Consider the following 26,429-nt stretch of genomic DNA (forward strand, 5'->3'; position numbering starts at 1 on the left):
CGATGCTGCCTGCAGCCAATCCCACGTTCCCTGGTAAATGTTCAAATCATCAAGGGAAATTCACATGGAATATATTTTCACACAAAAAACACTATCTTTAAGGGCTATTAATAGCACCAAATCTATTTGTACAGTATTAACAGTTTGACTCGCATCATATACAATTTGAACATATATTGTAATACGTAGTAATTATAATATTTTTTTTTTTAATTCTTAGTTTATAAGGGCAACATAACTTAGCAATAGTCAATTATAATGGCATATAATAACAAGAAATGTGTTCGTCGGAAACACTATGTCCCCTTCTGCGCCGCTTTGATTTTTTATTTATTTTTACCAAAAGTTATAGCAAAATGTTAAAGTTGGAGCAAACAAACAAACGCACAAACAAACACACAAACCAACCAACAGACAGGGCAAAAACAATATGTCCCCCACTATAGTGGGTGGGGGACATGTATAACCCCTCAACTTAAATACAGAGGTAAGTTAACCCTTTACACGTAGATAAATATCAGAGCTCCAGATAAGGGCCGTACAGCAGTAAATATGCCTTTTTCATGAAGATTTACACATTTATTTTTATAAACTGGACGTACAATTACGACATTAAAATCCATTTTACGCATTTACGAAAAAAATCTGGTCGTACCGATACGTCTGCGTCAGCGCGGCGTGATTTGTTGGTCTCTAACCTAACGGCACTTTTTGTTAATTTAAATTACCAAAAAGTTGAAGACTGGGTTCATATATTATTGTCTATTCTGTAGCGTGATTTCCTGTAACTTGTAAATCCGTCAATAACGATATGTCTGCGCGCAATTGAATGCCGGCTTAACCGAAAGCGGCTCAAAACAACACTTTGTTGTCATATAATGACTTCATATGGTGTCTTCTAACCATCCTGACATTAAATCTGTAAACCCAGAAAAAGACATTGTCGCCCCGATATTAAACGATTTGATTGCATCGGTGGCGTAAAACGTTAGAAAACACGATGGGAAACGGATAAGACAGTGAAATAAGTGTTCATTTACTTAGCTTACTAGTTTGCTTGTGTTTTCTTGTCAAGAAAAATGAAGAAATAGTATTAGTCATGAGTTTTAATGTGTAGTTGTATTAGCATCATAATTCAGAATGGAAAACCTAATACAGTAACTGTTTACAAAGCTACATATATTTATTATAATTGCTGCAAATGTTTCTGTAAAGTCAGTTTTACACCCTTCAATATCCAAGAACACGGGTAGTACAGTACTACCTGTATTTTTGGATATGGTAGTACAGGTACTAATTGATTTTAAGCGTTACTCCTTTTCTTTCTGTCAGTGGCAGTACCGTTACTAATTTCACAAATCCTTATCTGGAGCTCTGAATATTTTGACGCATTTGAAGTCCCTTAGAAATTTCAATTAAAATTAAGACCTTTGTAACTAGATTCAAGTTTTAAAGGCTTCATTTACAACCCTTAGATACTGATGAGCAGCAAACAGCATGAAACCTGAACAGACTGCTAGTTACTCACAGGCTGTTCAGGTTTTATGCTGTTTGCTCATAGCCATTTTCACTTTGCTTTAAAGTGGGAAAGTTAGGGTTAAGAATTAAGCACAAGTAAATCTTACTTTGGCAGCAGTCCCCAAGCCTTGCGTAACCGGTAGACAGCATTTGCTTGAAGACCTGAGATGATGGCTTTGAGGGAGGAAAAGTTCTTCAAATGGCGCATCTCCTGTAAGAGAGGCAGTTTATTAATTGAATTTGCATGAGAAAAAACATCAGAAACACCTTGAAACTGCAGTCTTTATTCATTGAATCCCTTTGTACGGGTGTGAGGAAAACACTGGGAACGCCTCGAAACCTAAGCCCATCCAAAATGCCATCTTTTTACTGATATTTCTAATTACATGTTGGAAAATTTGGAAATGATTCCAACATTACAGGACCTCGTCTTTGAGATTTGTTAATCTGTTTTTTTTATTAATATAACTATTAAATGATAAAAATATATAACATTCTGCCTGTACTTGTCTTTAATGAGCCTTTAACTACAGTATTGTCCTGGAAGCTGCAACATGATAGGACCTGCTGACGGTAATGAATTTTACTTTTGAGAAGGACTGAAACCTTGTCAAGTTAACCCATATTTGACTACTATGCCATTAATTATCCTGTGGAAAAACCCCAACCAAATGAAATAAAATAAAAACAAAAATAGCTTATGCCAGACGACTATATTGAAAATCAAAATATAATGATAAAATAACCGCCGTAAAGCGGTCCTATTACACTATAGAATTATCAATAAATCATGGTACATGTAAACATTTGAAAATACTGATTGAAAATTTAGCTTATTTGAATTAAGCACTTTTGCAAGTATTTTCCCTGGTTTTAATTTATTAACAATTTATCTAATAGAATACATATATTTAATTCTTTTATTGTATTTGTTTTGTTGCCTAAACACACCTGACCAATTTTAATCCACTTCTGTGTGATATTGATGTGCTGTGTTTTCCCTGTTTTGATTTAACATATCCTTTATAAAACTCATTCATCAATCTTTAACCCTTTCCCACTCAGAAGTAAAGTAAAGTGCAAACAGCATAAAACCAGAACAGTCTGCAAGTCACTTGCAGTCTGTTCAGGTTTTATGCTCTTTGCTCATCAGTATCAAAGGGTTGGAAATGAAGCCTTTAAAACTTGAATCCCGTAAGAAAGGTCTGTAATTAAATATAACGTTCTAAGGGACTACAAAGGTGTCAAAATACGTATCTAAGTGGTAAAGGGTTAATTCAGAACAATCTTTGTTTTGTTGTCTAACCTCACCTGAGCTATTTCAATCCACTTCTGTATGATCTTCACGCGCTGGGAAGACTTCAGCTCCGAGTTCTTCAGAATGGTTGCAATGACCCTCAGTGAGACTCTGTTGAACTGCTCGATGGTGGCCAGCACACTGCCTGCCACTGTGCCCCCTTTGCCGTGTTTGCGGGCCCTCCTCGCCCACACCGCCCCCAGGCATTGATGGGGAACCACTCGCTTGAACAGCTCCTAAAAATCGAAACATACTGATGGGGAACCATATGCTTGAACAGCTCCTAACAAGAAACCGTCGGAGACGGGTGATGCTCCCTAAAGTTTTTTTTTGTCACAATATTGCACTATATATTCAGATAAAAGTCAATGTCTTGAGGGGCATAACTTTGGACAAAATAATACGATGGATGGTTTAGCAACTTAAAAATTTCAAAGGGCCATAACTCTCTAAATAAATCATCTAACCAGAACCCACAAATAACATGCGCATATCCTCAAGGTAGTTAAGCTTCCCATAAAGCTTCATTGTATTCCAGTCAGTAGTTGGGGAGAAATAGCGCGGACAAGAATTGCACTATATGAACAGTTTATAGAAAATTTCAAAGGGCCATTACTCTGTGAAAAATCATCCGACCATAACCAGCTGATAATATGCACATCTCCTGTTGGTAGTGAAGCTTCCCATAAAGTTTCATTGAATTCCCGTAATAAGTTGCTGAGAAATAGCTTGGACAAGAATTGCACTATATGTACAATGGAAAATTTCAAAGGGCCATAACTCTGTGAAAAATCATCCGACAAGAAAAGTGTGACGGAGGGTCGGAGACAAAACCATAAGTCCCCTCCGGCGAAACCGGTAAGGGACTAAAAAGTATAAATTCGCTTTGTAATATGCTTATATTATTTGTAAATTCTGTAGGTTGTGGAGTGGGATGCACTCCACCTACACACATCTATTAAAGAGGAAAATAAAATACATTGAACAGAAAAAACAACAGAAACAAACACTTTAGAATTTGCTACACATTCAGGTCATTCAGAAGAGAGCAATCTCTACACAGCAGTTTAAAAAGGAGTTGAATATTTACGTCTTAAGGAATATTTTACTCAGAAGAGACTTTCTTTAAACAAAATTTATCATAAAAAGAGGAAATTGTTTTCCCTGATTAGCCTGTGCAGACTGCAATGGCTATTCTACGACACCACTATATGCACATGCATTAAACCCCCTTTTCACAGAGCACGGCTCAAATGTAACACTTTCAACAACTTACTGCGTCTCTGAAGGTGAGTTGTTCGGCAACAGTCTGGTTGGAGATATCACAGAAAGTGAGAGGTTGGTGGTAGTCAGCTGATATCATGTGATCTACCTCGTCCACTAGGTTAAAATGGAACTCTATGTTCCCATCTGTAACAGAGATATCACAGAAAGTGAGAGGTTGGTGGTAGTCAGCTGATATCATGTGATCTACTTCGTCCACTAGGTTAAAATGGAACTCTATGTTCCCATCTGTAACAGAGATATCACAGAAAGTGAGAGGTTGGTGGTAGTCAGCTGATATCATGTGATCTACCTCGTCCACTAGGTTAAAATGGAACTCTATGTTCCCATCTGTAACAGAGATATCACAGAAAGTGAGAGGTTGGTGGTAGTCAGCTGATATCATGTGATCTACCTCGTTCACTAGGTTAAAATGGAACTCTATGTTCCCATCTGTAACAGAGATATCACAGAAAGTGAGAGGTTGGTGGTAGTCAGCTGATATCATGTGATCTACCTTGTCCACTAGGTTTAAATAAATATTTGTGTTTTTTAACCGTTGCAAAAAAAATTAAAAAAATTAAGGGGGGGGGGATTCGGGGGGGGGGGGGGGGGGGGGGGGGAGGGCACGGGGGATGGTTTGGGTGGAGTCTATTGTGGGGTATGTCAGGTAAGAGTAGTTTTGTCAAAGTATCAATCAAATCTAATCATACATAAAGAAGTTAAGGCAATTTTAGCAAAATTTAATAATTTGACCTTGAGAGTCAAGGTCATTCAAAGGTCAAGGTAAAATTCAACTTGCCAGGTACAGTAACCTCATGATAGCATGAAAGTATTTGAAGTTTGGAAGCAATAGCCTTGATACTTAAGAAGTAAAGTGGATCGAAACACAAAATTTAAACATACCGGTATATTCAAAGTTACTAAGTCAAAAAAGGGCCATAATTTTGTAAAAATGACAACCAGAGTTATGCAACTTGTCCTTTTACTGTACCCTTATGATAGTTTGCGAGTGTTCCAAGTTTGAAAGCAATATCTATGATACTTTAGGGGTAAAGTGGACCAAAACACAAAACTTAACCAAATTTTCAAATTTTCTAAGTATAAAGGGCCCATAATTCCGTCCAAATGCCAGTCAGAGTTACATAACTTTGCCTGCACAGTCCCCTTATGATAGTTAATAAGTGTTGCAAGTATGAAAGCAATAGCTTTGATACTGTAGGAATAAAGTGGACCTAAACACAAAACTTAACCAAATTTTCAATTTTCTAAGTATAAAAAGGGCACATAATTCTGTCAAAATGCCAGTCAGAGTTACATAACTTTGCCAGCACAGTCCCCTTATGATAGTTAGCAAGTGTTGCAAGTATGAAAGCAATAGCTTTGATATTTAAGGAATAAAATGGACCTAAACACAAAACTTACCCAAAATTTTCAATTTTCTAAGTAAAAAAGGGCACATAATTCTGTCAAAATGCACGCCAGAGTTATCTAACTTTGCCTGCCTAGTCCCCTCATGATAGTAAGTAAGTGTACCAAGTTTAAATGCAATAGCATTGATACTTTCTGAGAAAAGTGGACCTAAACGCAAAACTTAACTGGACGCCAAAGCCGATGCCAAGGTGATGACAATAGCTCATAATTTTTTTTCAAAAATAGATGAGCTAAAAATCAAAACAATTAACAACAAGCTAAACATTCACATGAACATTCGTACCTGATTTCCCCAGATCTTCTTTTCTGAACTTCTCCATCTTATGTTTGACCCGTATGACAAGATCAGAGTCTGGTACATGCTTCTGAGCAAAGTTCTGTAAACAGGCAAGACAAGGATAGGTTGGCGGCTCCCGAAAATCCTCCACATATGTGTCCATCCATACGGAGATCACTGACTTGATTGTCCTGAAACACAAATAACTTTGACTTGACTGTCATGCAACACAAATGAGTTGGACTTGATTGTCTTGAAACACAAATGACTTGGACTTGATTGTCTTGCAACACAAATTACTTGGACTTGATTGTCCTGAAACACAAATAACTTTGACTTGACTGTCTTGCTGCTCTTGCAACACAAATGAGTTGGACTTGATTGTCCTGAAACACAAATAACTTTGACTTGATTGTCTTGCAACACAAATTACTTGGACTTGATTGTCCTGAAACACAAATAACTTTGACTTGACTGTCTTGCAACAAAAATGAGTTGGACTTGATTGTCTTGAAACACAAATGACTTGGACTTGATTGTCTTGAAACACAAATGACTTGGACTTGATTGTCTTGAAACACACATGAATTGGACTTGATTGTCCTGCAACACAAATGACCGGGACTTGATTGCCCTGCACCACATATGACTTGGACGTGATTGTCTTGCAACAAAAATGACTTTGACGTGATTGTCCTGCAACAGAAATGACTTGAACCTGATTGTCCTGAATCACATATGACTCAGACTTGATTGTCCTGCAACAGAAATGACTTGGACTTGATTGTCTAGCAACAAAAATAACTTGGAAGTGATTGTCCTGCAACACAAATGACTTGGACTTGATTGTCCAGCAACACAAATGACTTGGAGTGATTGTACTGCAACAAAAATGAATTGGACTCGATTGTCCTGCAACAAAAATGACTTGGACTTGATTGTCTTGTAACAAAATTACTTGGACTTGACTGTCCTACAACACATACATATTGGAGTATTGCTGACAATAGTGTGCACCTTGTGTTTTTTAATTCATACTGTAAAATCATTAAATTTCGTGTGGTACGAATTTTCGTGGATTTCGTTGGTCCATTGAACCACGAATTCAAGTACCAACGATTATTTATACATTTTTTAATCCGAAATCTGTCATTCCCAAATGTCATTTCCGACATTTTCTTGTGTTATCAGTTATCCAAGATATTGGTTTTTGTAATAGTTACTTCACTTCAGTAGGTCACATTACACTATATTTATCAGTTTGTCTTTTTTTATTCATCATCGTTAATGTACGTTTTATTAATCATGGTAAATAACTATAATAGATAGCATTATCAATTGTGGAGGAAAACAAATTTCTTTTATGTGACGTCGTAAAATTAACAGTTTGCAGATTTATCATATATGTCAATATGCGCAAATAAAATATAAAAGAGACACACATGTATTTTGGGAACCTTATTACTCAAGTGTTTCTACTAGGGGACCGATTGCGCTGAGAAGTGCAAATATTGTCAAAACAACATCGATGGCAATAAGCGAGCAGGGACCCACAAGTGCGCCGCTTTATCGCTCTTATCGACAATTATCGGCAACACTTTCATGCTTCAGTGCACATTAACCTCAAGTCTTGCTGTCAACACAGATTAGCAGATTATATTTCTTTATTACTCTGGTTGTTTTAATAAAACTTCAATTATTATGACGGTCAGTCTTCCCCGAAAATTTGAAATCCACGAAAATACGTGTCAACGAATTAGTTGTTTTTCATTAAGCCACGAAATTTCATACCGACGAATTTCTATACGTTTACAGTATACCAAATCATTATTTTGTAAAATAATACCAGCAGTGTTAGTATAAACACAGAAGGAAAACAGAGGTAAACTAATACTGCTAAGATTTATTTCATGCCTTCATGTGGTTTATATGAAACAAGAGCTGTGTTTGTGAAACACAATGTCCCCACCCATATATTTGACCTTTGACCTTGAAGGATGACCTTGACATTTCACCACTCAAAATGTGCAGCTCTATGAGATACACATGCATGCCAAATTTTAAGTTGCTATGTTCAATATTTGACCTTTGACCTTGAAGGATGACCTTGACCTTTCACCACTCAAAATGTGTAGCTACATGAGATACACATGCATGCCAAATATCAAGTTGCTGTCTTCAATATTGCAAAAGTCATGGCCTAGGTTAAAGTTTTGGGACAGACACACACATACAATGACAGACAGGCCAAAAACAATATACCCCCGATTATTTGATCTGGGGGCATAAAAAGAAGTGAAAAATTAGCATTGTTCTGAGAATGCATGTGTGTAAAGTGTCATCCCAGAATAGCTTGTGCAGACTTATCAAAACAATTGCCGCCTTAACTGGCTTTCTTTTTAGAAGAGACTTTTTTTTAACAAAAAATTCCATTAATGTGAAAAGTGTCGTACCTGATAAGCCTGTGCGGACTACAATAACAAATCTGGGATGACACTTTACGCAAATGCATTAAGCCCAGTTTTCCCAGAACAAGGCTCAAAAGCATTCTGTTACCTAAGCTGGACTTCCTGTAGCTCCCCCTTGCCTTCAGGGCTAGCCTTAATGTTCTCATAGCGATCCACGAGGATGTTCAACACCTCCTCGGGGCTACTGAATGTCCGATATGTGGCGAGAAATACCGTGGTGTAGGTGGAGTCCACCTCTCCCTTGATGTACAGGTACTCCACAAGTTTCTCCAAAGAGCCGGCTTTGATGACACGGAATTTCTGGGTCTCCCACATGAGATGCGAAAATTCATTGTTGCTTTTGTTTTCATTCTGAAATGGGAAAGAGATGATGTGATGATTATGTGTTTTTATCTTTTGAAACATCAACAGAAGTCAGTCATATTTTTTACGTGAACTTTTTTTATTTTGATTTAAATTTTCATGTTCATTCATTATTTATCTTCCATTACTAATACTTGAAATAAAAAGACTACATGCAATGATCATGAAAATACACATGTGCTTCTAGAATTGGTAAAAGTATCAATAATACTAACATACCAAATTAAACCTTCCATACATGTACATGTATATAGAATGCCCAAATGTGTTTTATGGTTAGTATTAGAAAAAAATCAATTTCATTATATCAAAGACTAAGTGCATAGCCAATTGAAGAAAATTGTTATTCTTAGGTCTGAACTTTGCTTGGTGAATATCGGCCACAATTGACCAGCGTTTACTGTAGTGTAACCTCACCTCTGAGAGTGTGTGGTATGTAACCCTCTTTAGGTACACATTGTATACAGCCCCTTCCTCACGTTCTTCTCTCCAAAATCTTGTAACGTCATCCTGTGGACAAAATATTAATACTATAGGGCTCACTTAGTTTGTAATTTGCCAGAATGAAGACTTAAAACAAGCAAATTTGATGGCGTGCATCATCCTCTTATCCATATATATACTCATACCAAGTTTCAATGAAATCCATCAAAGCACTTCCAATATATGGCTCCGGACGGACGGAAAGATGGACAGAAAGACAGACAGATGGACGGACGGACGGACAACGCCAAAACAATATCCCTCTGCCTATGGCGGCGGATAATAAACAACTCCATATGGCTTTATTAGTTCAAATATTTCCTCATGCCTTAAATGACATTAAATTCGATTTAAACAAGATTCAAACAAACTGAGTTTCTGTGCAGCTCAATGTTTTATTAGAACAAATGTTGTAAACAAGTTTCATGAAGATTGAACTTTAAATAAGACTTATAGAGTGTTAACAAGGTTTTACTATCGCCATATAACAAAATAATAAGGAAAAATGCCCCGCTCCATGGTGGCCATGCTTTTCAACAGACCAGAACCATTTTCAAACTAATCCAAGATATCATTACAAACAAGAGGGCCTGAAAGGCCCAAAGTCGCTCACCTGAGATAACAAGATATTATTGGGACAAATCTTCTGACCAAGTTTCACCAAGATCAGAAAATAAATGTGGCCTCTAGAGTGTCAACAAGGTTTTACTATAGCCATATAAGGAAAAATGCCCCGCCCCCTGGCAGCCATGTTTTTCAACCAACCGGCATCATTTTAAAACTCATCCAAGATATTATCGGGATGGATCTTCTGACCAAGTTTCATCAAGATTGGACAATAAATGTGGCCTCTAGAGTGTTAACAAGATTTTACTATAGCCATATATAGCCATTTAAGGAAAAATGCCCCGCCCCTTTGCAGCCATGTTTTTCAAGCAAGTTTCATGAAGATCGGAAAATAAATGTGGCCTCTAGAGATGTTAACAAGGTTTTACTATAGCCATATAAGGAAAAATGCCCCGCCCCCTGGCAGCCATGTTTTTCAACCAACCGGCATCATTTTCGAACTCGTCCAAGATATTATTGGGATGAATGTTCTGACCAAGTTTCATGAAGATCAGACAATAAATGTGGCCTCTAGAGTGTACACAAGATTTTACTATAGCCATATAAGGAAAAATGCCCCGCCCCTTGGCAGCCATGTTTTTCAAGCAAACGTAACCATTTTCGAACTCATCCAAGATATCATTGAAACCAATCTTCTGACCAAATTTTATGAAGATTGGACAATAAATGTGGCCTCTAGAGAGTGAACAAGGCAAATGTTGAAGACGCACAACGGACGACGCATGACGGACAAGGAATGACGGACAAAAGGCCATCACAAAAGCTCACCATGAGTAGGTGAGCTAAAAACAAGAATAAAATTAAAGAAAGAAAAAAAAGTAATCCTATAACTGGGCTCGAAACACTGACCCCTACAGTAAAAGTCTATCGCTTAGACCACCCGGCCATCTGGCTCATACATTGAGTGATGTATTTTATACTTATTATAAGCAATCCTTGTGGTATCACAAACAATAACGAAAACAAGAGAACTCTCCAAACTATTAAATCATTTTGCGGTGCAACACTTTTTAATTTTCAGGTTTTTAAATCATCAAAAGATGCATATAATGGATATTTAAGAGCACGGTGAATGTTCAGTATTACAGTTTCCTAAAAAAATATAACTACGACGAACATTTTCGAATATGAAACAAATGTTCTTCAATTTTGTAAATTTACCCAAAAGTGAAAAGGCCCCTTTAAAGGAAGTCTTTTCTTAGCAAAAATCTAGTTGAGGCGGGACTGTCATCCCATATCTGGGACTCCCACTTTACACACACGCATTAAGCCCAGTTTTCCCAGAACTAGACTCAATTAACCCATTTATGCCCAGTGGACTCTCCCATCCTTCTAAGTTGGACCAATTTATTTCCAAAATTAGGGATGTCTAGTATATTTACTTCTATATTTAGAACAATTCTTACAGAAATTCCTGTAAGCAAACAGCGTACACCCAGATGAGACACCGCATCATGCGGCGTCTCATCTGGGTTTACGCTGTTTGCAATGTCCTTCCTTCAGGACGCTAGGCATGAATGGGTTAATGCCACACATAACAATACAAGTATACTCAACAACTAAAGCCAGAGACCAAATGGATGTAAATAAGCCCTGAAATGATCCTGCTGACCCACAGCCAGCCAGACAACCTGCTGTGTCAGTTGATAAAATGGAATCAAACTGGAAGATTCTGATCCTGCCATGTACATGTACCTATCAAACCTGCATGATCTACAGGTACATGTTAGGCCGAGAAGACAAAATCAATGATTTTTTCAACATTTAAGTTTCAGACAGTTCAGACTTCATGCACAGTCTCAGTTAGCCATTTTGAGTCTAATTGGGATTTTTTAAATCGATAAAATGGCAAATTTAAGCATTTTTTATCAATAAAATGGACCAAATTGGAATGATTTTATCAACGAATATTGACACAATATAGATACATCAGGCCTTTTCTTTGCCATTTTGGGAGAAAAATGCAATTAATGTGAAAAGTCCACTGATTTGGGAAAAACTATTTAATACAACTCTTTATAGTAATTCAAAATAATATAAATTATAACTATATATTTTGTTAGTTGTTTATGAAATAAATTTGAGATATATTTATCATGATTATGAGACAGTTCTTTCTAAAAAAAAAAAAAGAAAAGATTTTTTTTTTTTCAAAATGGGGGAAAAATATATACTCTTTTTTGAGGGGAATGGGGCCGAATATCGGCCCCGAAATTGCCATAAAAAAACACTGACAGGTGTCCCTTTGGGCCAATATTTTATAATCCCTTGTATAAACATTAGATGGATGAGCTACATGTAAACCATTTCACAGATGAGTTAACACGAACAATTGAATAATAAATATATCTCAGCGCCACTACTGTGTAACTCGATGTGCCACTTTGATTTATTTAAATTTTTTACATCATTTGGCAGGTTATTTACTTACCTCCCTTTAAAGCTTATTACTTCCCTTGGATTTGTTTTTTTGACCTTTGACCTTGAAGGATGACCTTGACCTTTAACCACTCAAAATGTGCAGCACCATGAGATACACATGCATGCCAAATATCAAGTTGCTATCATCAATATTTCAAAAGTTATGGCCAATGCACCATACCGGTGGCATAAAAATAAGTGAAAACCTCTGACCCGGCCCCGCCCCAACCCCCATAACTTTTGACCCAGGGGTCAGATCAAAATTCAGTCACTGTCACCGTCGCACATATGCTTATAGCTACCATGTATGTAAGTTTCAAGGTTCTAATGCTAATAGTGTAGGAGGAGCAGGTGGCCAGGACGGACAGAAGCACATCACCACAATATCCCCACTTTTTCTCAGAAAAACGTGGGGATAATTATTGCCAAAAAGCCAAAGTTATTGAAAATACATCACTGCATGACTATTATTCTTATTCAGATGCTAACTAAGTACATGTATATACCACCGAGGCATACAAAAGATGGTAAAGAGTTAAAGAAATATCTTAGTGGTAAAGGGTTAAGTTGTTTTTTCACAAGCTAAGGTCAGGTTGCCAGAAAAACACACAGTATTCTTTGTAGTTTTGCCTTTTATAAAGGCAGCAGCTGAGAATGATACAAGCTTCTTCCCAGATTGCCCATTGATAACACATCTCCCCAGGTATCAACTGATACACACTGATATAAAGTTTATTCAGCTGATTCCTGGCTTGTCTGTATCTAGAGAGCAGGATGTTTCATTGTGTGTACAAAAAATGTATCACTGAACAGACTGTGTAGATATCAAATCATGACAGACAAAGGAATACATTTCTGTTTAATGATCATATCTTCCATTTGAGATGTTACTTATACAGTCCAACACCTCTAAAGCAGCCAGTCAAGAGAAACTTGCAAAATTGGCTGCTAAAGCGGAGTGACCTCTTAAGAGAGGATTGGTAAATAGGGAGTTCATTTAAAATATTATAAATTTATTTAACTCCCTACATGGAAATAATTATAGCAAAGCATAATTCAACAATGACAAATAGGAACAAGAGCTGTCACCATAGGATGACTTACGCCCCCTATAAACGCTTGATAGAGGTTATGAGCTTTTTCAAAACCTAAACGCAGATTTCGAAAGCTAAACGCGGACCCTATGTTTAAGGTCAAGGTCACAGGGGTCAAAATTAGTGTGCGTATGGAAAGGCCTTGTCCGTATACACATGCATACCAAATATGAAGGTTATATCTCAAGGGTCATAGAAGTTATGAGCAATTTTCAAAACCTAAACGCAGATTTCGAAACCTACCGGTAAACGCGGACCCTAACTTCAAGGTCAAGGTCACAGGAGTCCAAATTTTGTGCTGTGGAAAGGCCTTGTCCATATACACATGCATACCAAATATGAAGGCTATATCTCAAGGGACATAGAAGTTACATGATGTATGAGCATTTTTCGAAACATAAACGCAGATTTTGAAACCTAAACGCAGACCCAAAGTTCAAGGTCAAGGTCACAGGGGTAAATTTTTTGTGCGCATGGAAAGGCCTTGTCCATATACACATGCATACCAAATATGAAGGTTATATCTCAAGGGACATAGAAGTTATGAGCATTTTTCAAACCTAAATGCAAAGTGTGACGGAAAGACGGACAGTCTGATCACTATATGCCCCCTTTTCTTCGAAAGGGGGCATAAAAATACAACTTATCCTATTAAATAATAAGTAACATAAAGTGCATTACAGAGATAACCAGAAAAAGTGTTAAGATTGTAGTCTTACCAATACACAATTTTCAGCCATTTTTCAGGAGTTCTAATTTGTACATGAATACAATATAAATCTGAAAGTTTGAAACGCAAACTTCCTCCCAAAACATCAACATCGATTCATAACCAAAATACAATAAAAATGTAACAATTACTGAACATATACAAATTTCACACGCTGTATAATTACATTACTTGATAATCCTTGACAAAAATATGATCCAGAACAAATCATGTCCGATAATTACAGAAATTGTGCTGAAGAATTGCAAAAACACAATTGGTCGCCTTTTTTCTGAAGTGTCAAGGACAATGTAAATTGCATTCTGGGACTGGGTTTCAAGATTACTAGCGCAGTGCTTTCCACAGGATTTTTTAAGACGCCCCGGGGCCGTTAGGGGGGGGAGGGGGTGTATGGAAGGGCTGCACCCTCCATACGTTTTTTTAACATTTGTAGAGTGAACAGACGTTGCCGAATTAAATTGAAAGGTGACAATTAATTGATTTGTTTTTTACTCCCAAACAAGCCTTAATGATAGCAGCGTATTTTAATTAAAGAGATCATGAAAAACACGAGCGGTTTAATTGTATTTTAAGTTATATTAAAGTATCGAGTTTGTAACACTTCGGAAAAGTAATTCATCTAGACAACTTTAAAAACGGAAGTAACCATTTTGTCTTCTTATTACTTTTTTATTATTATAATTATTATCGTTCCGAATATTGTCAAAGTGAATTAAATGTGAAAACAAAAAACAGCGTCTCTGCTTCTTTCTTTTGTAATTATGACTGCTTGACCCGGATGTCAGCAAGGGGACTGTGTGTTATCGGTAACAATCAATGGTATTATAAACAAAAGACAGAGATATTTATTTTGCAACTGTCATAACAACAGCACTATAACACATCCCGATCAATATAACGGGCTATTACTGAGAAACAGATAGTTGAGAACACCAAATTGATTTGCTATTTTCACAACACAAAAATATATTGACACATTTTTTCGGGAATGGCCGATTTCGGACACTGATTTTTTTAGTGCGTCAGAGCTCCAGATAAGGGTCGTATTTTTGTAATTACGAATTATTTTCAAGTCTGTTACGTATTTATTTTAAAATTTTGTCGTACCATTAAGAATTACAAAATTAAGTTACGAATATTATTTTTACATCGGTTCGTAGCGATTTTTATTGAGTTCTTTTTGCATATTTAAGATATTTGCGGTGCTTATATAGAATGGTTATCGGGTTTGTTTAACAAAGCGCATTTTTTCCAATAAAAGCGGCGTATACAGTCTATCTGTCAAAAAACAATGACGGCGCCCAAGACCGTCCTAAAAACCTGCAAAGCGTCCAAAAACACGCTTTTAACATATTGTACGCAAAGTGAGCCGAAGTTAAATGTTTAGATAGACATTATAGAAAAGATTTTATATGATGTTGTATGTACAGTTGCCGACACAGTCGGAAAAGCTAAACAAAAACGCGACACGACGGGTCCAAACTTAAACAAAAAAACATTAATCGAGTGGAAGGGACAAATCCTGTGGCTAATCGTTGAAAAGATTGAAGGGGAGACCCGCTTTAATTGTGAAATATGTAAAAATTCATCTAAGGTATGCAATCTAAGCACAGTTTGGGCATATGAAGGTATTTGAAAAATAAAATTGTATAATACTGAAAAGACACTGTTGAACGTGTATAAATAAAGTTGCTTGTATGTTTATTTTGATTTTTTTTGCATGAAACTAACCATTATTATTTATTTTTAGGTCATTTAGAAAAAATAAGAATTATTTTCCAAAACTTAGTAGTAACGTTAAGAATAAAATTTCAGAGTTAAAGGGATCTTTTCACGCTTTGGTAAATTGACAAAATTGAAAAAAGTTGTTTCAGATTCGTATTTTTTCGTTTTAGTTATGATATTTGTGAGGAAACAGTAATACTGAACATTAACCATGCTCTAATATAGCCATTATATGCATCTTTTGACGATTTTAAAACCTAAAAATTATAAAGCGTTGCAACGCGAAACGATTGAATAATTTGGAGAGTTCTGTTTTTGTCGTTAAATTTTGTGAAACTACAATATTGCTTATATAAGGTATAAAATACGTCAAGAATGTGTACTCGGCGGAATAGCTCAGTAGGTTAAAGCGTTTTTACTTCAGGACTCTGGCAGGACTCCAGGGGTCACTGGTTCGAAACCTGCTCCGGACAATGTTCTTTTCCTTTTTTAAATTTTTTTCTTGATTTTTTACTGGAGCTTTTATGATCCAATGTTTACATTTATCAATATAAAGCATTTAATGAATAAGTTGAAAAAATGCCAAAATCTGTGAAAAGGCCCCTTTAAGAATTCTTTTTGAAAATCTGGTAGTAATTTAAGAATTTCACAAAACCTTATCTGGAGCTCTGTGCGTATTTTACTTGGATTTTCAATTTTTACTAATAAATTTTGACCAAACTCGGGGTGCGTTTTATGCACGAGGGCGTATTATATTCGTGGATTTACGGTAAGTTTCATTAAGATTGGATGAAAATTGTGACCTCTATTGTCTACACAAGTTTTTTTTATTATTTGACCTAGTGACCTAGTTTTTGAGCCCAGATGATCCAAATACAATCCTAACCCAGATTTCATCAAGATAAACATTCTGACCAAATTTCATAAAGATTGGATGAAAACTGTGACCTCTATTGTCTACACAAGGTTTTTCTATTATTTGACCTAGTGACCTAGTTTTTGACCCCAGATGACCCATATACAATCCCAATCCAAATTTTATCAAGATAAACATTCTGATCAATTTCATAAAGATCGGATGAAAACTGTGACCTCTTTTGTCTACACAAGGTTTTTCTATTATTTGACCTAGTGACCTAGTTTTTGACCCCAGATGACCCAAATACAATCCCAACCCAGATTTCATCAAGATAAACATTCTGACTCTATTTCATAAAGATTGGATGAAAACTGTGACCTCTATTGTCTACACAAGTTTTTTTTTATTATTTGACCTAGTGACCTAGTTTTTTTGGCCTAGTGACCTAGTTTTTGACCCCAGATGACCCAAATACAATCTCAATCCAGATTTCATCAAGATAAACATTCTGACCAAATTTCATAAAGATCGGATGACCTCTGTGACTGTGACCTCTACTGTCTACACAAACAAATTGTTGACGGACACACACACACATGCACGCACAACGGATGCCGGACATCACACGGTCACATAGGCTCACCATGTCATTTCATGACAGGTGGCTAAAAACAGCCATAAAGTCATTGATAAGGACATTTAAAAAAATTGTTTTTACCCTTTCCTGCATAGATACGCATATTCCCGTCTCAATCGATTCCTTAATACATCCGTATCAACCATACTTTCTATGTTTCTATCTATTACTGCATACTTACTACTTTTCCCGTTGCTACTCAGTCTCATTAACCGATAATCCTGTATATTCCAGTTTTAAAGCAAATTCTGGTAAATATTTACGATAAAAGTGCTCAAGAATTTAAAGAAACACAAAAACATTCGCCATTTTTCTTAAGTATCAAATAAATTTTGGCATTTGTTACTATTTAAAGATGTGATGAAATAACGTCCAATCGGTGGTTTAAACCCCCGCTGAACACTAAATCGCTTGACTTGATGTTCATGTTTTTATACAACACAAAGTCACAAAATACACCCACACCCCTTTCCATGCGACGTTCTACATGTCTGCATTATTTTCACGCGCTTTTTATTGAGACAAAGGATACAGCACTGTTTGTTTGACGCTAGAATTTCTTTGTTTATGTCGCGTTAGCATTAAAATTCGGAAGCGTGTTTTGGATTACAAATTGAATAATACTCATTTGAGAATCGAACCAAACATTTACAGTTGAGCGCAATTTATTCAACAATAATTTGTTAAGGCGCCAGAGCTACAGATAAGCTTTTTGGTGTAATTGGGTAATACCCTTCAAAATAAGAATGAATTGGGTAATGGAAAACGTGATTGGGTATCCAAAAGTTTGATGCCCGCTCATATAAAAAAATAATTGGGTATTTGTACCAAAACAAACAAGCGAATTGGGTATTTGCAATAAAACGTGAATTTAGCTTCTCAAAACCGTACCTACATAAAGTCACTGTTATGTATTCAATCACAGTATAGGTTGTTCCATCTTTCTGCTATCAGATTCAACAATCTGAAGACAAGGGAATTTCTCAACCCACTCATCAAATGTGTTTCTACTTGTTTTTGTTTCAATAATATGGGCCAGTACTTTTATTTTAGAAATCCAACACACCCCATCATAGGGGTTTGGAACGGTATTGTGGTAGTATAATATAGTGTATTTTGACCGAAAATGCCCCAAACAAAATTCATTATAGTCATCAACTATGCCCTTTGCAATTGTTTTATATTAAGATTGATTTACCACGACAAAGGAATCTAAATGTTGTTTTTTTTGCGAAACTTTTCGTCTGCCTCGAGACGCCATTTTGTTTGACTCGCATTTGTTATCATCTAAACGATTGGTAAATACGTTACCAGATAAAAACAAGCGCTTGTCGATTAAGACTCGATTCAAAACGGCCAAAACAAAACGGGAATTTTCATTACGCATAGAAGGCGGCTCGAATTGGGTATCGGCGATTTGTTTTGCGTATCGGTACGCACAGATTTTGAAAAAATTGCGTATCCACCTATTTTTTATTGCGTATTTACGCAAATACGCAGCTTATCTGAAGCTCTGTAAGGCGCATTACGTGTCGAATATATTTGAGGACGTGATATTATATAAATAGTCTATAAAGCATCATATAAAAATCATATCCGCTTATTAAAACATGAAAATAATAAATATGAAAGTAGGGTAAATCTAGATTTTGACGCTACACAAAATTAATGTACATGTAGGTGTATATCTGTGCACTTGATATGTGGCGGATTTATGCCGCGAATGTACGCGAGGTTAATACAGACTCTGAGTCGTTTCTAGGATCAATGCCGCGTGCCTAGGTGATGGGCCGTGTGAACACACTTATCGGCCGCCGAGTAATAATGTTCTGGCCGTGGAGTGTCTGAGGATTATGTTTGTTCCGCGCTGGCTGTACTGTAGCTTTTCATACGAAACAATAAGTAATCAGGTAAGAGTATGACGCCTGACATTCTCTTCAATGTACAGGTTTCGCCAAAACCGTCGGTCTGCGGTCCTGACCGGCAAATTTTTCTCAGGACCGACAAGTGATTTAAGATAATCGGTCCGACTGACCGACACAATCGGATGAAAAATGGTTTCAAAAAGATCACTCACATTGTATAATGTGCTATTGGATTAATAGAAGGTAAATGCTTTTTGTTCAACTTCTGTCAAAATCCTTTTTTCTAACCTTCATTTTGATGTTTAAAGTTGGATTAGAATTGACTATCATATCCGAGTTCAAAATCAATGGTCTTTGTTAAAAAAAGCAACCGAGTGCGTCCGCCATTTTGTTTGTTCCATTTAATTTCTCCACAACAAAAACCGCATGAACACTTGTTTCAACAGGCATTTGTGAGCATTTCTGTTAAAAAGTTTCATTATTATATTGATATATTTTAATTTACATACCAACAATTTCTGAAATCAAAATTAGATTTTTCACCCGATGTACTATATTTCGGATATTTTAAAATTCGGACATAGGGATATTTATGTGTTGATTTGTTGTTTATAGTTTGTAGCAATATGTTTTGTGTTATTTCAGACAACAAGAATGAATGGTGGTAATTATCATGGGCCTTTCTATCAAGAAATAGGTGTGAAATGCATTCATTTAATTGAACCTGGAAATCAACCACCTCAGCTAAGAGAAAATATTTTAACAATAGGTGTTGTTTTAGACCTTGTGAATTGGCTAATAAACAGAAATTGAAGTCATCCAAAGTAGTGTGAATGGGTGTGTGCATTTAAGTCAAACTTGATTGGATGTCACCCTAACTTATCAAGAACACGGATTTGTAGAGCTGTGGAGGCTAAAAAACAGTTTGACAAAAAGAAGTCTAAAAAGTATGCCTTTGGTTTATATGTGGTTTATTATTAATATAATAATTGTTTAATTATATCGACATTGCAGGGTTCCCTCTGGGCTTTCAAAAGTTGTCGCCACTTACTTTCGCCAAATTAAAAAAGTTGTCGCCACACTGGGGCAACATTTGGGCGATGAAGATCATGTTATTATAATACCAAAAAAATGAGCATTTACAGTATGTTAAAGGAATTGATTTAATAACAGTAGTATTTATAATAACAACACATTTAAAATTGTTCATTAAATAAAGGCACATTCAATCAGTTGTAACTCTTGTTGATTGACACCTTCTTAGCAGCCTGACTATGTTGCCACAGTATTGGTGCTTCATAAGCTCTATGGTATTCTGAAAATACAAAAAGGGAGATATAATATTAATATTAAACTAATAATAATCAATTAATGTGTAGTATATGAATAATATAAATGTGCTTAACTATGTTTACCTTTCTTAAAACAGTACATTCGGTAGTGAGTGAATTGATAAGTGATGAGGATATAAAGAGTTCACACAGCATAGATTGTGTGTTGGAAATCATATTGAAGGAAATAAAATTCTGATAAACAACTGTGTGTTTGGTTTTTGTTTGTTAGCTGGTGAATGTTAGGGAGGGGAACGTTTGCATTTTGAATGAGTCTCAAAATTAGGAGAATCTAATGTTCACTTTTTAAAAGTCGTTTTACACTCTGAATATGCCATTTTGACGAGTGAAACAGAAATATGTCACTGTTAAACCAGAACCAATACGGGTAAAATGTTTTACAATTTTCTATAATTACACCCGATTTTTCTAAAAACAATCGATACTTACCTTTTTGATTGTCATTCTTGTCAATTTAATGGTCTTGAATCTGCTTCGAACACTGTGACAAACACTTCACATTTAAACGCAAAGTCGGCATGTTTCAATATTGCCTTATCTCTGATGCAATAAAACTGCCGACCAATTAAGATAACTTGCAACAACACTCCAGATAATCGCAATTATCACCATAACATGCCACTTTGCGGTAGTATGCAGTCAGCTCCACGCTCCATTGAAAACAGCTGTATCGCTTACATCATGGAAATCTATAGTATTACGACTGCCGTAAAGCGGCTGGTAAACACAGCGTCTTTTGTCATTTTAAGAAAATATAAATGCAGAAAAATGACGATTTTTTTAAAATCGCCATTTACGAAATTTTGTCGCCAGATTTTTTATTTTGTCGCAATTGGCGCCAATGGCGATCGACAGCGGGAACCCTGCATTGGACATGGTTTTATTGTATTTTAATGTGATCAAAACCAATAAACATCTTAAAGGTACTTCTTTTGTTGTGATTTGCTGATATAGTTTAGTCGGACAGTGGGACTGACAGAAAGTGTTTCGGACTGACAAAAATTTTAAGTCTGTCAGTCCGAATGACTGACAGATTTTTCAAGTTTTGGCGAACCCTGAATGTACTGTTTTATTTACTGTTTTATATTAGTTAAATCTTAAAACGTTGATCAACCTGCAATAAACCGTTTAACGCTTACTTCATGACTGACAGCATGACTGGTACTTAACCAGGGGTGCTGGAGGTTTCGGTAAATGACAAGTTCGGTAAATTGATTTATAGAGTAAAAGCCGTGGAGGGTTCGGTAAATTGATATTATAGAGGAGGTATACCTTCAACGAGGTGTTAATGACACCTATTTGCGGCTTACAATAACATTAGGGGCATTTATTTGCAAACTGTGGATTAATTTTGAGTTGAGTAATAAATGCTATGCCTAAGGTAAAGAAATAAGGGAAATGAATGAGCTACCTCTGAAAAACGAATTCTGTTAGGAAATTTTTGGTTAATTTTACGATTTAAATAACGCAATACTGTTGTTTGTTTTTTAAATTGGTACTTTTATTTAAATAACATAATAGTAACATAATAGTAATAAGAAATAATGATTTATAGCGGAATCAATGTAAGCTCTTCAATTAAGTTTAATGCTATTTTAAAAAGTTTCTTGTAAAATATGATTTAATAAAAATGATTTTAGGTTGAATTTTATATTTATTTATATGTTTTATTATTTCTTTATGGTTGAGAAAAACACAAGAAAAAAAACAATATATAAAATTTAATACGTGTACGTAATTAATAAAAAAGTAATATAATGATACGCGTTATGTTTTATAATTATGTTAAGTGCGCGTGCCATTGAACGTTGAGTTAAGCGAAGAGATACACATAATTGAAAACTGATAACAATGACATCTAACACAAAGCCAGCAGAATTAATACACTGTGTAATAGCAAGCTGCTGTGATGATCATTATCTTATCAAATTAATACACAGGCACCTGGCTACTGTGCTGGAACAATAACTGATATCATTTTTTGCCTAAACAAATCGGTTCAATAAAAAAATAATAACTGATTTTCTTTGTAATCCGTTTTATTTACCATATATTATAAATAAGCAACAACTAAACCTTGGATACAATATATATATTTGAATATGAGGGAGTAATCACATATTAATTAGATACATTTTTGACACAGTACAATATTAATACGACACATTATTATCATTCAGATTTTCCGCATGCTGATTTAATTTAATTACATTTCTAATACAAATGAGATACATGTACGACACTGTTCAATTTAATGTTACATTTCAACCATATCAGTCTTTCATCGTTCATGACTCGTCGTCGTCGAGCATGTGGTGGACCGCTGTGGATGGTCCAAGGGCATTGATGTGGCTGATGATCCTCAGTAGATCAGTGGTTGTCAGCTTCTCCTCTTCGTAGTCATCCCATGCTTGATGTAGTCTGCCGTGTATCGTAACATACTTCTTCCGTCTGATCTTCGTGAGAAGGTGCTGGCTCACCAGCCGTATATGTAGATCAACTGTCTCAGATTCCTCTCTGAGAAGGTTGGCCAACTTGTAAAGACCAAGGTTGGCTGAACACGCTCGTGCGTTGATGCGTTTATGCCATCCTGTAATTATAATAAAAACATATGTGTGTACTTAATAACATGATTATGTCATTTTTTATCAGTTTTTAATAACAGTATTATAAAACAAATGCTTATTACCGATATTGTATACTATGAAAGTATAATATTAATATACGAATAATATCCAATGTGAAACTGTGAATTGTTTCTTACTTATAAATTAATAATGCTAATTGTATTATAGTTACCTTCCAAGTCGTTGTTCGTGCGCACCTTCTCTCCTCACCGAGCATAAATAAAGCAAAGTTATAACATAATATGATTTTAAATTTACAGCCATTATCTGTTTATTTACGTTAATTAAAATAATTATTGGCATTACTTATAATCAGTTTTAAATAACGGCATTACAGGCGACCACAAAAGAAATGCAAATACACAATTTTAATGTATCTCTATTATCACAAAGAAATTACTAAGACTTACCGGTGTGTCTACGGTGACTCCATCTCTATTATATAATTTACCTCCATCGATTAGAATATTAATAGGTTGCAAGCCTGGATAATTAATAAAAACACTTTGCTAACATCTCTAATTTGATAAAATCAAGTCCGTACATTCAAACAGATAATTTAATTAGTGCCAAACAACTCAATTAATGTACATCAAAATTAATCCACAGTTTGCAAATAAATGCCCCTAATGTTATTGTAAGCCGCTAATAGGTGTCATTAACACCTCGTTGTAGGTATACCTCCTCTATAAAATCAATTTACCGAAACCTCCACGGCTTTTACTATATAAATCAATTTACCGAACTTGTCATTTACCGAAACCTCCATAACCCCTTAACCAGTACACAGCAGAATCTTGCTGAAATCAGCAGGTTTTAAAAGACTATAGCCAGTGAGTATAGCTCTTAATATATCGAAAACTATTTGCCAAGGAGAAAAATGAAATCAACATGATATTAAGGGTAATATTCAGCTTCATTACTTTTGAAATAAAAGCATTTAACAAAAAATAAAAACAATAAATTACCTGAACAGTCTAACAAAGTAACAATAATCTCATGTCGACAAGAGCCTAACTAGTAAAGCTTATATACTACAAAGTCAAATAATGTACCTGACTCTCTATGCGATTTAATTCCATGATTCATTCATTGTTGGTATCCTTTCACGTTAAACATCTCGAAACCCATAAACATCGAAAATCTCTTGTTTTCTCCAAATAGTATTTTCTCTACCTACTTCCGGTTAGCCATGTTTTCATTTAATTCGTGGATTTTCGAAACCACTCGTGACTTTCCGTACATGAGGTTACAAACCAGTTTTTTCAATCAAAATTTGTATTTGAGTACTGGTTCCCGAAAGGATAGGACGGCAATACATGTATACAAAACTCAGTACATAAATCTTGCTGTTCGAAAACAGTGATATTTTATTCCATCGTTGGATACGGTTTATGAAAATCAAATGTTTGTTACTATCAGACCGATTAAAAAAAAGATTATAGGTGCTACCTGATTAGAAGGGCAAAAGCTTAATAGATCTCTGATCAAAATAACATGGGTAATTAACGTTTGCACATGATCATGGAACAAAATATTTAATTGCTTTATATGAAATATTCAACGGAGCAAAACAATAAAATGTAATTTATTTAGATGAAGTGACCATTTTTTTAAAGAGTTAGGTTTAAGATATATCAACCCGTATTCATTTCCAATCATTTTAATATCAAGTTAATTTTTTTTTTATTTAACAACATAATAATTTTTAATTTTAAAAATCTCTTGAATAGAGGAAAAATATGTCATTTGAAGAGCAACAGATTAGGGAAAGTCCGTGGAAAATTTACTTAAAATTATTAGGCTTTGCCAAATCGAATACACAAATAGTTATCTCCTTTTAACAATATTGTTTGTCGTGTTTTTATTCCTTGTGTACGTAGGATATATTTAAATTGACCCGATACTTGAACAGTATGACCAAGACTTTTAAAGTACGTTTGCAAACAATCCAAATAAGTTCGTCTTAGAATACGTTCTTTAAAAATAAAAAGGTAAATATCTGTTTTTGCTTCATATTTTCTTTATGTTGGTTTAAGGTAAAATATAAACGTTTATTCTTAAATGCATTTCTACGCGTAAGTCATTAAGCTCCAGTCTGAGGGTAATCTTTATAATGTGTGTCATTTATCATTATTTTCTAAAATACTGTCAAAGCTGAAGACAACATAACATCAGATTGTTTTAACCTTTCTTTGCTAAGTCACACTTTGAAAGGGAGCACTCATGGTAAACAGGTAAGCACGGATAAACAGTTAAGAACGGATATTCATGCAAGAACGTTAACAAGTAGAGATTCACTATCTGCAAAACAATGAATATCCTTATTTTGACTGTTTTTTGTTTGTGTATATGTTGATGTAATATTTAAGTCGAGTTTAAAAAGAAAATCGCATTACACATTAACACATTTATACTTTTTTCCGATGTCATAGGCGGATCCAGGGGGGGGGGCGGACGCAGCGTACGCTCACCCCACCCCTAAAATCGCCAAAGTAAAGTCAATTCATTTGACGTTTCACACTTGACTAGATCTAAATCACCTATTTATACTTGTCAAAGCCTTCAAAATCACTTAAATCGTGGAGCTTCCGGGGGGGGGGGCCCAAAATATCAACTCTGCACTTTTTTGGCATTATAAGAAGGTACTTTGACCCTGGACCCCCTAGCAGGGCTATGCCCTGCACCCACTAGGGGCCCTAGCGGCCCCCTGGACCTCTAGGCAAATCTTTCAATATCCCGTCCCCCCCCCCCTAACCAGAAATCATGGAACCGCCCTTGGATGTGTGTTTAACTTTCTGTGTTTTCATTATGATTAGTATGGTGTCTATTTGGTCTGTCATTTGAATAAAGATGTTTAATATTTGAATGTAATAGTGTTCATTACGAGCTTAAAGCCAGATGACCAATAGCAATGCGGTTCTGACCTAAGACCCAAGGAAACTTAATTGATCTGATCTGGGTTTTGTTGTGATGTTTATGTGATTAATGTGAGTTCTAACATAGCTTTTTTAACCCTTATGACATTGATTTATCTGAATTTAAACGAATGTCCGACCAAGTTTAAAAGTTAGGCAAATAATGTTGCAACTGTTTTTTTTTTTGAAATTACTAAATTGAAGTCTGGAACAATACTATTTCATCACGTCAGACCAGGAACACTTCATCGTATCCGGGCCGCCAAGTTTTTTGTCAGACCATTTTCAAACTCTCCCAATGAATTTAAATCATAAGAATACATATTCTGAGTAAATTTCATGATTATTGGGTAAAATGTATATCTCTTTTTTGTTTTCCATTTTTCAATATAGTCACGTAAGAAAACTGCCTAACCTGCTAGCAGCCATGTTTTAGACGGAAACCATTTTTCTAACCTGACATAGATATAA

General features: G+C 35.5%; 1 protein-coding gene across 3 annotated transcripts in view; it reads right to left on the bottom strand.

Moving 5' to 3' along the window:
• The window catches only part of LOC127839150 (ral guanine nucleotide dissociation stimulator-like 1), a 357,707-nt gene extending 333,472 nt beyond the window's left edge, over positions 1-24,235 (bottom strand). For all 3 annotated transcript variants that reach the window (XR_008030183.1, XR_008030184.1, XM_052367347.1), the window contains exons 1-7: positions 24,096-24,235; positions 9,038-9,130; positions 8,346-8,608; positions 5,796-5,980; positions 4,092-4,225; positions 2,830-3,051; positions 1,626-1,729 (exon numbers count right to left, since the gene is read on the bottom strand). Coding sequence is in view for 1 of the 3 variants with exons in the window: in XM_052367347.1 (XP_052223307.1) it covers positions 1,626-1,729; positions 2,830-3,051; positions 4,092-4,225; positions 5,796-5,980; positions 8,346-8,608; positions 9,038-9,130; positions 24,096-24,122 (1,028 nt within the window). In the remaining 2 variants the exon portion in view is untranslated. The remainder of the gene's footprint in view (positions 1-1,625; positions 1,730-2,829; positions 3,052-4,091; positions 4,226-5,795; positions 5,981-8,345; positions 8,609-9,037; positions 9,131-24,095) is intronic.
• Positions 24,236-26,429: the final 2,194 nt, after the last annotated feature.

This window comes from Dreissena polymorpha, chromosome 7 (genome assembly GCF_020536995.1).
Source record: "Dreissena polymorpha isolate Duluth1 chromosome 7, UMN_Dpol_1.0, whole genome shotgun sequence".
Taxonomy (NCBI): domain Eukaryota; kingdom Metazoa; phylum Mollusca; class Bivalvia; order Myida; family Dreissenidae; genus Dreissena; species Dreissena polymorpha.